Source organism: Pseudonaja textilis, chromosome 5, assembly GCF_049901715.1.
Source record: "Pseudonaja textilis isolate UNSWEBS1 chromosome 5, rPseTex1.2, whole genome shotgun sequence".
In the NCBI taxonomy this organism is placed as follows: domain Eukaryota; kingdom Metazoa; phylum Chordata; class Lepidosauria; order Squamata; family Elapidae; genus Pseudonaja; species Pseudonaja textilis.
The window spans coordinates 75,402,999-75,418,569 of record NC_141994.1 but is presented as its reverse complement, the minus strand read 5'-3'; the positions used below and the strand labels follow the sequence as shown (position 1 = coordinate 75,418,569).

The following is a 15,571-nucleotide window of genomic DNA, read 5'->3' as shown; positions in this document are numbered from 1 at the left end:
GTTACCGGCCTTCCCCACCATAGTGCGACTGGCGGAGAACATGCCTTATCAGTTGTTCGGCGTTTTGCAAAACTCTAGGTAACACGCCTCCCACTCTTCTCAGCCAGGAAAAACTTCAGGATGGCATTTCAGCCAGTCAGCAATCCGCATAGGAGATATCGAATGGATCGGGGTGGCAGAACGGCACTCGGGGAGGGGGAAGGTCTTGTTTGGGGGTTTGGGTGATAGCATGCCAGATTGCTGTGACTGAATGTTGGGTGTTTTGCTAAGGGCGGATGTTAGCTAATTAATGCGGAGGGTGAACAGGAAATATAAACAGCGCTGAGAGACAGACGCTCTCAGCGCTGGCTATACTCGGACTTTCCGTTTGTTGCTGCTGATGGAGGAAGCCAAAATAAACACATATTGCTACAGCAAGACTGTGAGTAAAGTGTTTTATTGAACCAGTTTTAGCAACCCCCCGTAGGAGCTGACAATCTTGTTCAGTCAGTTGTTTTGTCCGAATCCAGGAGTCTCTTTACTACCTGTACTGAGGTGGGCAGATTCTAGACCTTTTGGACAAATGGCCCAATGCTGGTTTGGGTGAAGAAACTCAGACAAGATCCAACAGTCAGATTAACCTCAGGGTCCCTTTGTGGTCGCCAATTGTTGACGACAAAATTCTGTTCCTTTCCGCAACTAGATAGACAAGCCCACGACACCAGAGTTTATTCAAAAGCAAAACGAAGACAGAGAAGCCAGATGAATTGGACATGTCTTGTTTAATGAAAAGAAGGACTGGGGGGGGGGGGACATGATAACAGCTTTCCCATATCTCAGGGGCTGCCCCAAAGCAGAGCGGGGTCAAGCTCTTCTCCAAAGCACCCGAAGGCAGGACAAGAAGGCAACGACTCATCGAGGAGAGAAGCAACCTGGAACTAAGGAGAAATTTGCGAACGGTGCAAACAATTAACCAGTGGAACAGCTTGCCACCAGAAGTTGTGAATCCTCCATCACTGGAGGTTTTTAAGAAAAGACTGGACAATCGTTTGTCTGAAATTTCATAGGGTCTCCTGCCTAAGCAGTGGGTTGGACAAGAAGACCTCACAGGTCTCTTCCAACTCTTGGAAGAGAGTTGTTATTGTGTTAGGTGGAAAGAATCCCTGAGCAGCGGGACTTCCTTTTACCCAGATGGGGAAGCCATGCAGGTAGAGAGCTGAGGGGATTCCTCCTAAGGCCTTGGACTTATCAGAAGGAGCTGAGGGCTAGAGCCTCTTGGGTGCTATCTGGTGGATGTTCAGATCTTTACAGCCCTGACACAGCAGCTAGTGAAGACACAACCTTCAGGGACCCACCCCACCATCCCATTCCCATGCCCTTCCTAGCAGGATTCTCCGTACATATCCAGAGCGGGAATTGCAAACAAATCAGTATTGTGGGCAGGGAAAACGGTGCTGAGGCCAAGCAGATTCCCAACCTGCCAATTCAAATGAGACGGATAGGCATGAGAAAGCATCGTAGCATCAGAAGACGGGGTCCTTCTCGGGAGACATCGTTTTCCCCCGCCCTTTCATGCCAAGCCTTGTCCTATGCAGAAGATTTGGGGGTCCTGGGCTTTGGATTTCAACAGCCTCCTGGCTCTGCAAAATAAAGGAGGCCAGACATGCGAGAGAGAATTTATTTGACCTTCTGGCCACATCAGGAGGGGCAAGATCCAAGCTAGAGAAAGCATCCATGGAGCGAAGGAGTGCAAAGCAGAGACTCGGGGAGGCAGGAGGGGCTCCGTTACTTCACCAGGTGCTCCACTCTCTCTGGAGCGGAAGAAAGTTGCACTAGGACAAGCACTGGCAGAAGAATGGACGCAAGGAGGCACAATTCTCATTGTTCCACTTCTTGTAACCTGGGCAGCAAAAGAAAAACAAAACACATTTGCAGTGACCCTTTCAGTGTCCCAGAAGATCTGCTCCTCCCTCAGCTGCAGAGGGACACGAAGATACCACAGGGGGAGAACCACGCCTGCTAAAATGGGCTGGGGGTTCACCAGGTTGCTTTAACCGAGATAACTTACCTATCCAAAAATCAGGCTACGGCAACCAGGCTTTGCCTGTCAAGCTCTGCTTAGCCACAAGAGGGCAGCAAAGGGCCTGAGATTTTAGTCCAGGTGAAAACTTGGGGGGAGCTTTGACTTCACTGTCATGATTGTTATATGGATCCCTTTCCCCCCCATGTGCTAAGGACCTCCCTGGATGATGCGTGTGAGAACCAGTATACTGGCTTGCAAAGTGGCCCCTCAATTAGACATCGTAGCTTGCACAGAAGAGCATGGACATGCTGTGGTTGCTCTTGGGGTACGCCGGCCAAAGTGAGCCCTTTTACAAAGAGACATTATGGCCCTTATGTGAGAATAGCCACAACATGCCGCCTTGTGTGTCTAATTATAATTAGCCAATAAAATATTCTGTTCTGTTTTCTATTCTGTTGTATCCTACTAACTGGATACCCGTGCTTTGCTACAAAACTATGTGATCGGGCTTAGTTTTGGGGGAGGAAAATAAGGGGGGGAAATTCTTCTTCTGCCTACCAGCATCCATCAGTATTCATCTGGCTAGTGTCTTGTCACTATGTGAGAGAGTGGAGGGCTGTTTGGAAACTGAAACAGTATTTGCTGTGTGAGCAAGAAGGGGACAACAGGGAGCCTGGGCGTGGCTTAGCTCAACTGTTCTGTACTAAAGCTGCTTGGGGGTCTGAAACTGAAAGTGAAACTGAAACTCCTCTGCTTGTGTTTTGCCTTTGGAAGAGATTTCTTTCCAAGTGGGGAGAAGGAGTGGAACTCCTTAGCATCAGAGAGTGTTAATAATATTAATAATATAGGAAATACTCTAAATGCTCTGATGGTCATTTTGAAAAATCCTTTCTTAGTGAGCCTCTAGAAGCCAAGAGGAACATAAGGGCCAAATTTCAAGTTTGTAAGCTTTACGATTCTGGAGATTTTGTGATGATGCGTGAGGGGTATTTCTATTCTGAATCCTACTCCATTCCTGTATTCTGTTCTGTTCCATCCCATCCCATGTAGCTTGTTTATTGCAAGATGATGGCCCTATAATCTTTGGTACATAAATGTTGAGCTTTTGAAGGAGCGATGGCTTTCATTTTTGTTTGCCAAAGGCCGCCAGTTGCCAAGCGGCAAACGATCCAGGGTGCATCGAATGGGCCCTCTTATGGGAAGCGCATCCTCAACTTACTGGACTCAGCCCAGAGCTCAACACAGTTCTCGTTCATCAGCTTGTTGTTGGGTTTTCCTCGTTTCCAGGATGTGTAGCTGACTTTGGAGCCGTCACTCCACTCCCAGTTTTCTTTCTGTAATGATAGAGAAGCCACATTAGCTAACTGAGGAGCCCAGGGGCAGATAGAAAAAAGTTGGCGGGTTTCAAGGGTCAGAGCAAAGAGACAACTAGGTCTCCTTTCTTCCCCCCATCTAAGTCAATTTCAGTTGAGCTAGAACAGTTAAAAGTAAAGGTGCTAGTCATCTGTGAGTAAGTAAGTAAAGGTGCTAGCACATCTGTGCTAGTCGTTTCCACCTCTAGGGGTTGCTGCTCATCTCCTTTCCAAAGGCAAAGAAGAGCCAGCGCGGTCCGAGGACGTCTCCGTGGTCATGTGACCGGCAGGATTAAATGCCTTTGAAGGCACACGGAGGAACGCTGTTCCCTTCCCACCAAAGGGGTCCCTGTTTTTCTACTTGCACATTTTTTGGGGTAAAAAGTTTTTAATTTTTTTTTTAATTTTTACACCTCTCTTCACATGAACGACATGTTTCTGGATTATAACACTTGTACCTAGTCATACTTTCATTTCCATTAATCTTATATAATATATCATTATCAATTTTATTCATCTTTAAATAAATTTGCATTTCCTATTTCAGTTCATTAACTCGATATCAATATCATTTCATCCACGCATAAGTTTTCAATTCTTTATCCCCTATTGTTTTCATTTTCAGCTTACCACCGATTTTATTTTACTTTACACATCATTATTATCCTTGATTTTCTCTAAGCCGATATATAATAAACAATCTAAAAAGAGTAAAAATAGAATAAAGCCAATATATTTAGGATCCCCATGGCATTTTTCATTCCCCTACTTTAACCCTAATAAAATATTCTCATTATACACTTCTAATATCCATTAAATAATCAACTGTATATTTTATAATGTATATATATAAATATATATATGTTTTCTGAGGTTTTGGGGTATTTGTATGTGAATCTTTGATTATTTTATGCAGGAGAAAACCCGAATAACCAAAGATCGATTGATCTATCTATCTATCTATCTATCTATCTATCTATCTATCTATCTATCTATCTATCTATCTATGAGACATAACACACACACACACACACACACACACACACACACACATATATATACATACAGTATTCAGCTTTGTTCGGGTATTTTCCCACGTCATTATAGTTGTGCTTTTAAACTTGTAGCTACAACTTTAAAAGCACAACTATAATGATGTGGGAAAATACCTGAACAAAGCTGAATACCATACATGTAAGTACATGTGAAAACTTAAGAAAACATATATATATATACACACACACACACACATACATATGCAGGTCTTAGCATGTTCGGGTCTTTTCCTGTGTAAGATTGAGAGTATCTTGGCAACGTTTTGATGAGGTCCCATTTGCCATCTTCAGGCTGGTGCTTTTGGCTTCGTACTTGTGCGAGCAAAGTGTGATCAGAGCTGCTGTCTCCATATATATACTGGTGGGGAGGTTGGCTGTGTCGTTAAACACAATACAGAAGCCTGATGATGGCAGATGAGATTCTGCCGAAATGTCGCTACAACTTTAAAAGCACAACTATAATGACGTGGGAAAATACCCGAACAAAGCTGAATAGAATAACATACATACATACATACATACATACATACATACATACATACATACAGTTATACATTCCTAAAATATTTCCCAGCACTACTTGTATTTTTTACATGCTTTCGAACTGCTCAGTTGGCAGAAGCTGGGACAAGTAACAGGAGCTCACTCCGTTACACAGTACTAGGGATTCGAACTGCCGAACTGCTGACCTCTCTGATCAACAAGCACAGGGTCTCAGCCACTGAGCCACCGCGTCCCTTAACGTGAACAATATCTGCACAAAATAAAAGAAGAACAGCTCTCCCAGGCCGGGCTCTGCAGTCCCTAAATTAACGGCCCACTAGAGTTTAAACGAGGATACCCTGAAGGATGTTAGCAGCAGAAAAGGACCTACATGGGACGGGCGACTCAATCCGATCCAGATGTTGACGTTGAATTTCTGGGCGATGTGGATGGCCATGTCCTCTGACTCTTCCTTGCTATCGAGGGAGGCGAGATGGCAGCCATGCTGGTATTTCTTGCAGTACTTCTGCAAGAGAGCAGCCACAGAGGAAGGCACTTGAGCAGCAGGAAAGAAAGGTGTGTTTGTGTGTGCCTGTGTGTGGGTTTTTTATTGTGCAGGTGAGGAAAAATAAAAGGAAACTTTTTCTCACGGTCCTAGACACCATCGTGACTTTGTGGAAGGTCGCAAATGCCCTTGCTGGAGTCTGCAGCTCTCCAACAATTCCCGACTTAGATTCACGAGTTAAACTCAATCAATCGATCCATCAAAATAGAGCCGGTAGGGACCTTGGAGGTCCTCTAGCCCAGCCCCCTGCTCAGGCAGGAGACCCTACACCATTTCAGACCAGTGGCTGTCCAGTTTCTTCTTGAAAACCTCCAGTGATGGAGCCCTGGCAACTTCTGGTGGCAAGTTTTCCCTGGTGGGTGGTTCGAAAATTTTTTTTTTTTTTTTTCAAACCACCCAGTTGAATGAATAGTCATAAAGTGGCCAAAGTTGGAGATCCCTGGACTAGAAGATGGTCACTCAAGCCTGAAGCTCCACAATGACCAACCAGCAGATACTGGCCATGAAAGCTTACAACAATATATAGTTTGCAGAATATTTGCCTTTCGGACTGTGTTAAAAATCACGAGCTTCGCTACCTATTCATGCACGCAGCCTAGTTCAACCCAGCCAGAACAATGCCTGGATTTAAATGTAGGCTCTGCCTAGACTTCTCCTCTGCCTGGGCCGGGCGGTTCACAGACTCACAAGCACTTCTAACCTCTGCCTCTTCCCAGGTCTTTGCTTCTTCGAAGACCTTGTAGCAAAAGGCACTTCTGGAGAACCACTCATGGGGACAACAGCCTTTGGCTCCTGTGTGGGAAGAGAGGAAGAGAAGTCAGCTCAGCCTGCAGAGAATGGTGAATGAATGAATGAATGAATGAATGAATGAACGAACACAGGCATGAATGGATGAATGAATGAATGCATGCATGAATGCATGAATGGATGGATAGATGAATGAATGAATGAATGAATGAATGAATGAATGAATGCAGGCATGAATGGATGAATGAATGGATGAATGAATGGATGGATGAATGAATGGATGGATGGATGGATGGATGGATGGATGGATGGATGAATGGATGAATGCATGCATGGATGAATGAATGAATGAATGAATGAATGAATGCATGAATGGATGAATGAATGGATGAATGAATGAATGAATGAATGAATGCATGCATGAATGAATGCATGGATGGATGAATGAATGAATGAATGAATGAACGAATGCAGGCATGAATGGATGAATGAATGAATGGATGAATGGATGGATGAATGAATGAATGAATGAATGCATGAATGGATGGATGGATGGATGAATGGATGAATGAATGGATGAATGAATGAATGAATGAATGTATGAATGGATGGATGGATGGATGAATGAATGAATGAATGAATGAACGAATGCATGCATGAATGGATGAATGAATGGATGAATGAATGAATGAATGAATGAATGAATGCATGCACGAATGGATGAATGAATGGATGAATGAATGAATGAATGAATGAATGAATGAATGAATGCATGAATGGATGGAATATTTTTTTTTTTGACAGAAAATTAATTTTAAATATTATTTATTTTTTTTGCAAAGATAAAAAATAAAAACTTTTTTTGTTTTTATTAGTTCTAAAAGTTAAAAAAAAAAAAAAAAAAAAAAAAAAAAAACCTAATAAAACCCAAACAATAATTATAAAAAAAAACCAAAACAAAAAAAAACAAACCATAATAAAAAAATAAAAACTTTCCATATTTATTTTTTTCTTTTTTTTTTTTTTTTTTTTTTTTTTTTTTTTTTTTTTTTTTTTTTTTTTTTTTTTTTTCCCTTTTTAAAATTATTTTTCTTCTCTCCCCCCCCCCCAAAATTCTTTTCCCCTTTTTTGCCCATCCCCTGCCAAGCGCTATCCGGCGTCTTCGTGGTCCTGTGGCCGGCAGGACTAAATGCCTTCAAAGGCACACGGAATGCTCTTCCCTTCCCACCAAAGGGGGTCCCTATTTTTCTACTTGCATTTTTCACGTGCTTTTGAACGGCTAGGTTGGCAGAAGCTGGGACAAGGAATGGGAGCTCACTCCATCACGCGGCGCTAGGGATTCGAACTGCCGAACTGCTGACATTTTGGGTTAGCCTTGGTTAATTTCCTGGAAATTGCATGCCTTGTGTTTATTTACCACTTCCGTTGCTCCATCGTTTACGGAGCCGTGCCAAGCCAGAAAACAACGGATTCCCTTCAACCACCAGATTAACTTTGGGCATCCTTAGAACCCCCACTGCCAACTCTGAGCCTTCCTGAGCCAGTCAGACTGAGCTACAATGACCCCCACTTTGGCTACAACCTAGCTAGACTACTGCCACATGGTTTATGTGGGGCTACCGTTGAAGGTCTCCTGAAATTGCAATTGCTGCGGAAGGTACCTGTCAAGCCATCAGTCTGCGCAAAGTGTGAGGATCACATGGGTCTGTCCAGAAGGATCTCCACTGGTCCCCTGGATGCCCCAAAGATCTGGACTGCAAATGGCTTAACAGCTGGTTATTTGTGGGACTGTCGCCCCTGCCACCCACCGCCTAGGAGCTACCTTTCTTCAGGTGCACCTCCAGGTGCTCTTAGTCCACGAGAAGGCCAACTTTTATGGGGCTCCCATAGAGCCTAATTCCCAGGGTAAACACAGAGAAGGCCCTGTATTTTTAATAATAAATAAATCGATGTATCTTTTGCAGGCTTTTAATTTTTCATTAATTGCGTGTTTCAATTGTATTATTTTAGCTTCATTTTGGCACTGTTGCAAACAGCCCTTGGAGTCTTGGAGCAGAGAGATAAGGCCGGATCTAAGTTGCACAATCAGCCAAATGGGAATAAAAGCAACTTCAGCGAGAGGACGTTGGGGAAGGAAATCTGGAAGGGCTTCATAGGCAAGAGACTTTCCAAGCAGGAGACATCCTTCTGGAACTCACCATTTAGGGAGAGGACCACGACCAGCAAGGCCAGGCTCAGAAAGGAGAATCGCCCCATGGTCTTCCTTCCTTCCCTGCGGACAGAAGCCAAGAGGGGAGAAGGGGAAGGGAGAGCGAGATGGGTGGGAAGGCCCTCAGGAATGGCCACCCCACATCCAACCTGGGACCAAGGTGCCCCATCCCCGACCCCCAGTTTCTTTGGATCCTTGTCCATGCAACATCCTTGGTGGGTCACAGTGTGTCATATTCGAAGGGTTGGGCTCATAAAGACGAGAGACTTCGGTTATTTATCGGCTAAAACCAGCTCAGAAGAATAGCAGCTGCGGCGGCTCTTTTATAGAGCTTGCCGGGCTTTAGAGGCCAATGACATCGCTTTAAGTCTCCCGCGCTTGGTTTTGACCAATCGCGGCGGACTCTTAGCGAGCCAATCACAGCCACCCTGGTTGTCCAATCAGGTAGCGGTTAAAGCGGACCAACGGGAACGTTGGGTTACAAGTCTGTCAATATGGAACAGAGTGGAACCTGCATTGCTGTGTAATGGGGAGGCGGCTTCCCTTAGAAAGGTTCTCTCTTTCTATATCCCCAGTAGATCCCTCCCTCCCTCCTGCAAACCCCGTGCGGAAACCTGGACGTCATCTCCAGCCATCTGCAAGAGGTCCCTTCAGATGGAGAGAAAGAGACACAGAGAGAGAGAGAGATGGAGAGAGTGAGACACAGAGAGAGAGATGGAGAGAGAGAGAGAAAGAGAGAGAAAGACACAGACACAGAGACCGACAGACAGAGACAGGAAAACAGACAGAAAGAGATAGAAAGAGATAGACAGAGAGACACCAAGAGAGAGAGAGACACACACACACAGACAGAGAGAGAGAGAGAGACAGACAGACAAAGATAGATAGATAGATAGATAGATAGATAGATAGATAGATAGAGAGAGAGAGAGAGACAGAGAGAGAGAGAGAGAGATAGATAGATAGATAGATAGATAGATAGATAGATAGATAGATAGATATAGATATATATGAGAGAGAGAAACAGAAACACAGAGATAGATGATAGAGACAGAGAGAGAGAATGAGAGAATGCAAGAGAAAATGAGAGAGATGATAGGGAATATATATAGATATATATAGACAGAGACAGAGAGAGACAAAGACAGAGACAGAGAGACAGAGAGACACACAGAGAGAGACACAGAGATGATAGATATGATAGAGAGAGAATGAGAGAGAATGCAAGAGAAAATGGGAGATGATAGAGAAGAATGATAGATAGATAGATAGATAGATAGATAGACAGACACACAGACACACAGACACACAGACACACAGAGAGATACATGCAGGAGCAATCTGCTGCAGGAGCCTCACCTGACAGGTGCCCACAGGTGGGAGAGCTGTACTCACCTGTCCCTTTGCCTCCCCAGGTAGCAAGTCTGCTCAGTGGCAGCTCCGGGCTTCCCTCCAGCAAAGGGAAGGGAGGCATTTATAGGCGAGGCAGGAGGGTGGGTTTCTATTGGGGTGGTGGTGGAAATTTTTGCCTAACCACCAGGATGTAGCTTTTTTGCAACAACTTGCAGCCACAGGCTAAGCACACATAAGTTGTATCCCTGGGGGTTTAATCAGGTGTATATTATTTACCGTATTTATTTAAAACATTTACATAGCTGCCCATCTTGTACTTTCCTCTGGGTGTCAACCAATCAATGATTAAACTAATATCAATAATAAAGCAATGTCACACGCAGGTATCTATTAGGAGCCAAAACCTGGCACCAACGTGAAGCTTTCTTCTGTTCTGCAGTCCCTCGTCCAGACTTCTTGCCCACCTCATCCCGTCCCAGTGCTAGTGGGAACATCTTACCTGAATTTGGGAAGGCCAGGGGAGCAGAGACCTGCGGAAATCCAAGGGGGAAGGAAATTGCCACAGGGTTGCCACCAAAAAAACAGACTTTCTAGATGCCATAATATTTAAGGGAAGAGACTAGGAATTTGCCATAGCAGAATGATAGGATGGGTAGAGATCTATAGGAAGACATAAACTAGAACCCTGGGCTTTCTCTAACAAAATGAAATTCAACGTAGAGAAAAGTAAAGTTCTCCACTTAGGCAAGAAATACCAAACGTGCACATATAGACTGGGTGAAACCAGGCTCAATAGCAGGAATGGTGAGAGGGATCTTGGAGTCTTAGTGGACAACCAGCTAAATAGGAGCCAGCCGTGTGCAGCAGCAGCCAAAAAAGCTAATGCAATCCTAAGTTGCATTAACAGAGGGATACAGTTGAGATGAAGGGAGGTACTAATACCACTCTATAAAGCCTTATTAGTAAGACCACACCTAGAGTCCTGCATCCAGTTTTGGTCACCACATTATAAAAAAGAGGTTGAGACTCTAGAAAGAGTGCAGAGAAGAGCAACCAGGATGATGAGGGGACTGGAGGCTAAATCCTACGATGAACAGTTGCAGGAACTGGGCTTGGCTAGTCTAGGGAAGAGAAGGACCAGAGGAGACAGGAGAGCATCTTCCAATATTTGAGGGGCTGCCACAGAAAGGAGGAAGGGGGTCAATCTATTCTTCAAGGCACTGAAAAGTCAGACAAGGAACAATGGATGGAAGCTGAACAAGGAGAGATTCAACCTGGAAATAAGGAGAAACTTTCTGACAGTGAGAACAATCAACCCATGGAACAGGAATTGCCCTCAGAAGTTGTGGGAGAGCTTCATCACTTGAGACTTTCAAGAAAAGACTGGACTCCCATCTGTCAGAAATGGTGTAGGGTCTCCTGCTTGGGCAGGGGGTTGCACTAGATGACCTCCAAGGTCCCTTCCAACTCTATTAATCTGTTAATCCAGATAACCTTGCTCAATGCTGCAGAAGGCTTTAAAGGTAACAACCAGCACCTTGAGTTGCACCTGGAAGGGAACCAGGAGGCAGCACAACTCATGCCACTGTGGACTTACCTGGCCCAACCTAAGACCATCCATCACTGTGCATGCTGCTGCATTCTGGACCACTTGTACCTGCTGGAGGGTCTTCAAGGGCAGCCCCATGGATAGCACATTGCAGTCATCCAAGCAGGAGGTGACCAAGGCCTGAGTGACCGTGAGCAGAGCCTTCCATTCCAGGGATGGGAGCAATTGGTGCACCAGCCAAATGGGTGCAGAATTCCTTGTTATCCATGGTTGCCTACCAGTCCCAACTCCAGAAGTTGGTCCCAGAAGGATGCTATGCTTGAATGTAGGAGAAGCCACTGAGAAGACCTGGAGGCTGAGAACAGTTGTTGCACCTCCTATCCCAAGCTCTCCAAAGGCCACTGGCAAATTTGACCAATGCCATTGCGGTGCTGTGTCCAGGCCTGAACTCAAAGACCGAAAAGGTTCCAGAAGTTACAACCCACAGTTGTTATGTGGACCTTCACCTGAGGAATAGAACATAGAAGAACAGAGTTGGAAGGGACCTTGGAGATCTTTTAGCCCAATCCCACCCCATCCCATCCAACATCACTCAAAACTAGGCACGCACGCCCCTAACTACCTCTATTCTAACCACAACTGGCCTTAAATGCAAGCTACTCAATGCAAGAAGCCTTGTAAATAAAATACCTGAATTTCTCCTCTAACTAAATACGGCTAAATTCGACATTATATTTGTCTGTGAAACATGGCTCAACGCATCTCTCCCTGACTCCATTACCACAGTAAGAGACTATCATGTTTACCGATCAGATCGTGAAATCCGTAGAGGAGGTGGTGTTGCTATCTTTTATAAAAAGTCCCTACATCTAAAAAAAAATAAAATCTACACAGACTTCTGTAAAGCCTTTGATGGTACATGACAAACTACTCCTAAAACTAAAATCTTACGGTATCTCTGGACACCTGCATAACTGGATAGAAGCATTCCTGTCAAACAGACAACAAATGGTCAAAATTGGGAGTGTCCTATCAAATTCTGTACCTGTCAACAGTGGTGTCCCGCACGGCAGTGTTCTAGGACCAACTCTCTTCATACTCTACATAAATGACCTCTGTGATCATATTAAGAGCAACTGTGTCCTCTTCGCTGATGATGTAAAGCTATTCAACACCACAGACAATACTGCTACTCTTCAAAAAGACCTCGACTATCTATCAGAATGGTCAAACAAATGGCAACTTTGTCAATGTCTGGAATCCTCTACCTGACTCTGTGGTTTCTTCCCCAAACCCCAAAAACTTTAACCTTAGACTGTCTACTATTGACCTGACCCCTTTCCTAAGAGGTCTGTAGGGGGCGTGCATAAGCGCACCTATGTGCCTACCATCCCTGTCCTATGTTTTTACTTATGCCTATTATCTTGTAAGCAATTGACAAGAGTAAATAAATAAAATAAACCCCCTGCCTAGGCAGGAATCCCTACATCACTTCAGACAAAAGGGTTATCTAACATCTTTTTTAAAAAAAGGAGAAGACAAATTTGGTCCTGGCAGAAACTGATAGGCAAACAAAGAGAATATTTATCACATTCCTCCACGGAGGCACAGTTCAAACACAATTAACAAGTCAAAAATCAGCAGGGATGGAAACCGTAGGGAAGCAATACAATCATGAGCCAAAATACACCTTACGCAGGAACAATAAAACCTCATAAAGATCAACTGGTTACAGTCTTTACTCTTTGATAAGGGGTGTTTTGCTTCTGTGGGGCAATAAAAAAATGTGATTATCAAACATTTTACAACCCACAAAGTGTTGCCTCCACACACAGTCAAGATCCTTGCGTCCCATGGAAAGTTGACTAATGTAAAATGACGACAAACTTAAATCTAAGAGAAAAAGACGATAGATTCTGTGCACAAGAAATATGTCCCAACCAACACACTGTATCATTGAAAGAAGATTTTATTTGTTGTTTTATGTTTATGTTTGCTGTTAAAAATAAAAAAAACTAAAAAAAAAATCCTTGTGTCTCAGCATTGAAAGGGGAAGAGCATTATATTGAGGCCTGAGGCCACACACACAGACACAAACACACACACACACACACACACACACCTGGTTTATTCCAAATTGAACTGAGAGCATGCTGCCATTGGTAGCTCAATTGCCCAAGAATATAAAACGACGAGGAATGTAAAATAAAGAAATAGGGAAAGTCCCCTTTAAATCCTTGAGGAAGCCACAGCAAAGCGCCCTCTAGGAAAGCCAGAAAGGGCCAGGGACAATTCAAGGAGGGCGCCCCCTGCTGGTTTGCGGTTTTGTGGTTTTCCTCTTGGCTAGCAAAAAAAAAAAAAAAAAAAAAAAAGTCGAGAAAAGAAAGGACTCGCTTCGGAAGGAAAGAGCTAAAAATATTCTCTACACCGAGTCGGCCAGGAAATAATCCAACCACGTAGAAAGAAGCCACCCAAAGCAAGAACTGTTTAAAGGGTTGTGTAAACTTCCCTTTTCTTTGCCAGCTTCTTTGTGAAAGTGACAAATGAGCCCCCAGGGGCACGCAAAGAAACCTCCGACACGAGGAGTAATTTTGTTATGAGTAATCTTGTACAACGCAGGTAATCGTGTGCCAAAAAATGCAAAACATAATCCATCTAGTATGGACACGCCTGTTGTGGCCCGCCAGCAGTCAGCGGATCTGGCAGCAGAGTCAGATAGTGAGGAGGTTGGGGTGGAAGCTGGGCCAGTCCTGGAGTCTGGGGGCGGCTCCGAAGAAGGCTCTGTTGTTAGGAATAACATAGGTTACCTAACGTAGTTTGGGTAAAATAATATATATAAACTATGATAGTAAGTTTAAGTGTGTGTCACTTTAAACTGCAAAGCATGTAATTTTGGGTGTGGTTGTGAAACCGTCATAAGAGGGAGCAAGAGAACCTGCTGGATTGCTGACGATTGCTGGTTTGATGGATTGATGGTTTGCTAACTGCGTGTTTTCCCTACTGCTGAGTTTTTGAACGTCGAAGGAAGAAAGGAGGTTTTGAGTTCTTCATATCTCTACTGCGAGGAGATATATTCCTGGACTGATATTTGTAAGTTTACTGACCTCTCTTTTTCGACACTGGAATTTGCAACTGAATAATCCCTGGACGGACTGAACTAGTGAATGATATATGGACTATTTGACTATGCTAAAAACTCTTACTGGAATAAACTATTTAACTATCATGGTGTGTCTGTTTTACTGAGTGTAAGCTACAAAAACGTTTATCTCACATATTTTGCCTGCCTGCCTGACTGCCGTGCAGATTCTGCTAGGGTGTATCCCTAACAGTACTATCCTGACACACACCCCTCATTACAACATAAGAGATTTTCAGAGTTTCCTGGGCTTTGCTAATTTTAACAAGAAGTCCATTGCTAACTTTTCACTCGAAGTTAAGCCTCTCACCTAATTGTTGAAAAAAACAAAAAAAAACAAAGTTTGCTTGGATGAAGAAGGAACAATCTGCATTTGGAAAGTTACAAATCGTTTCTCCCCCACCCTAATTCATCAAAAGCAATTTTTATCATTCAGACTAGCAAGTCAGACATTGTGTTAGGAGTGGTTTTCTTACAAGAGGAAGAAGGGGGCAGCTACTCCCCTCTGCTTATACTCAAAAGCATTAACATTTCCAGAAAGCAATTGTGACATTGTTAATGAAGGAGTTGTTAGCTGTAGAAGCAGCTTTTAAGCAACAGCAGGGCGGGTTGTAAGACGCTTCTTTCTCAGTAGATGTTTGTACAGAGCACAACATTTGCAGATATTGCAGAAAACTCAACTGCTTTCCACAAGGAAGTGAGATAAAACCAGTTTTACTTTGACTGTTTTTTTAACCTATGTTTCTGGGTTGTGCAATTTGTTGCTGAATGCTCTATAAGAGAAAACAGATAATCAGAGTTGGAAGGGACCTTGTAGGTCATCTAGTCCAACCCCCCACCCAAGCAGGAGACCATTTTTGACAAATGGCAGTCCAATCTCTTCTTGAAAGTCTCAAGTGATGACTTGAGACGATCTTGCAAGCCTGAGTATTTTCAGGCACAACGGATATTTTCGTCAACCCAAATCTACAGGAATGTTTCTGCCAGTAAGCCTATTGTGCAATCTTGAAAGAGCGCAGCTCAGCTGCTTCTGTGGTGTCCTTGGCCACTTTCAGTTTGGCTACCAGGTGTTGATGTTTTGTGATTCCATTGTCTGCAGTCTGGAGTTGCTCACGCA

General features: G+C 43.9%; 2 protein-coding genes across 2 annotated transcripts in view; one reads left to right on the top strand and one right to left on the bottom strand.

Annotated features, from left to right (window-relative positions):
* The window catches only part of ARSA (arylsulfatase A), a 175,799-nt gene extending 160,528 nt beyond the window's left edge, over positions 1-15,271 (top strand). The window contains exon 9 of the transcript XR_015743957.1: positions 15,244-15,271. The gene's annotated coding sequence lies outside the window, so the exon portion shown is untranslated. The remainder of the gene's footprint in view (positions 1-15,243) is intronic.
* The window catches only part of LOC113452212 (C-type lectin lectoxin-Thr1-like), a 61,445-nt gene continuing 47,573 nt past the window's right edge, over positions 1,700-15,571 (bottom strand). The window contains exons 2-6 of the mRNA XM_087935442.1: positions 8,403-8,476; positions 6,158-6,249; positions 5,284-5,418; positions 3,222-3,336; positions 1,700-1,879 (exon numbers count right to left, since the gene is read on the bottom strand). Of these exons, the coding sequence (XP_087791568.1) occupies positions 1,812-1,879; positions 3,222-3,336; positions 5,284-5,418; positions 6,158-6,249; positions 8,403-8,460 (468 nt within the window). The 5' untranslated portion in view covers positions 8,461-8,476 and the 3' untranslated portion in view covers positions 1,700-1,811. The remainder of the gene's footprint in view (positions 1,880-3,221; positions 3,337-5,283; positions 5,419-6,157; positions 6,250-8,402; positions 8,477-15,571) is intronic.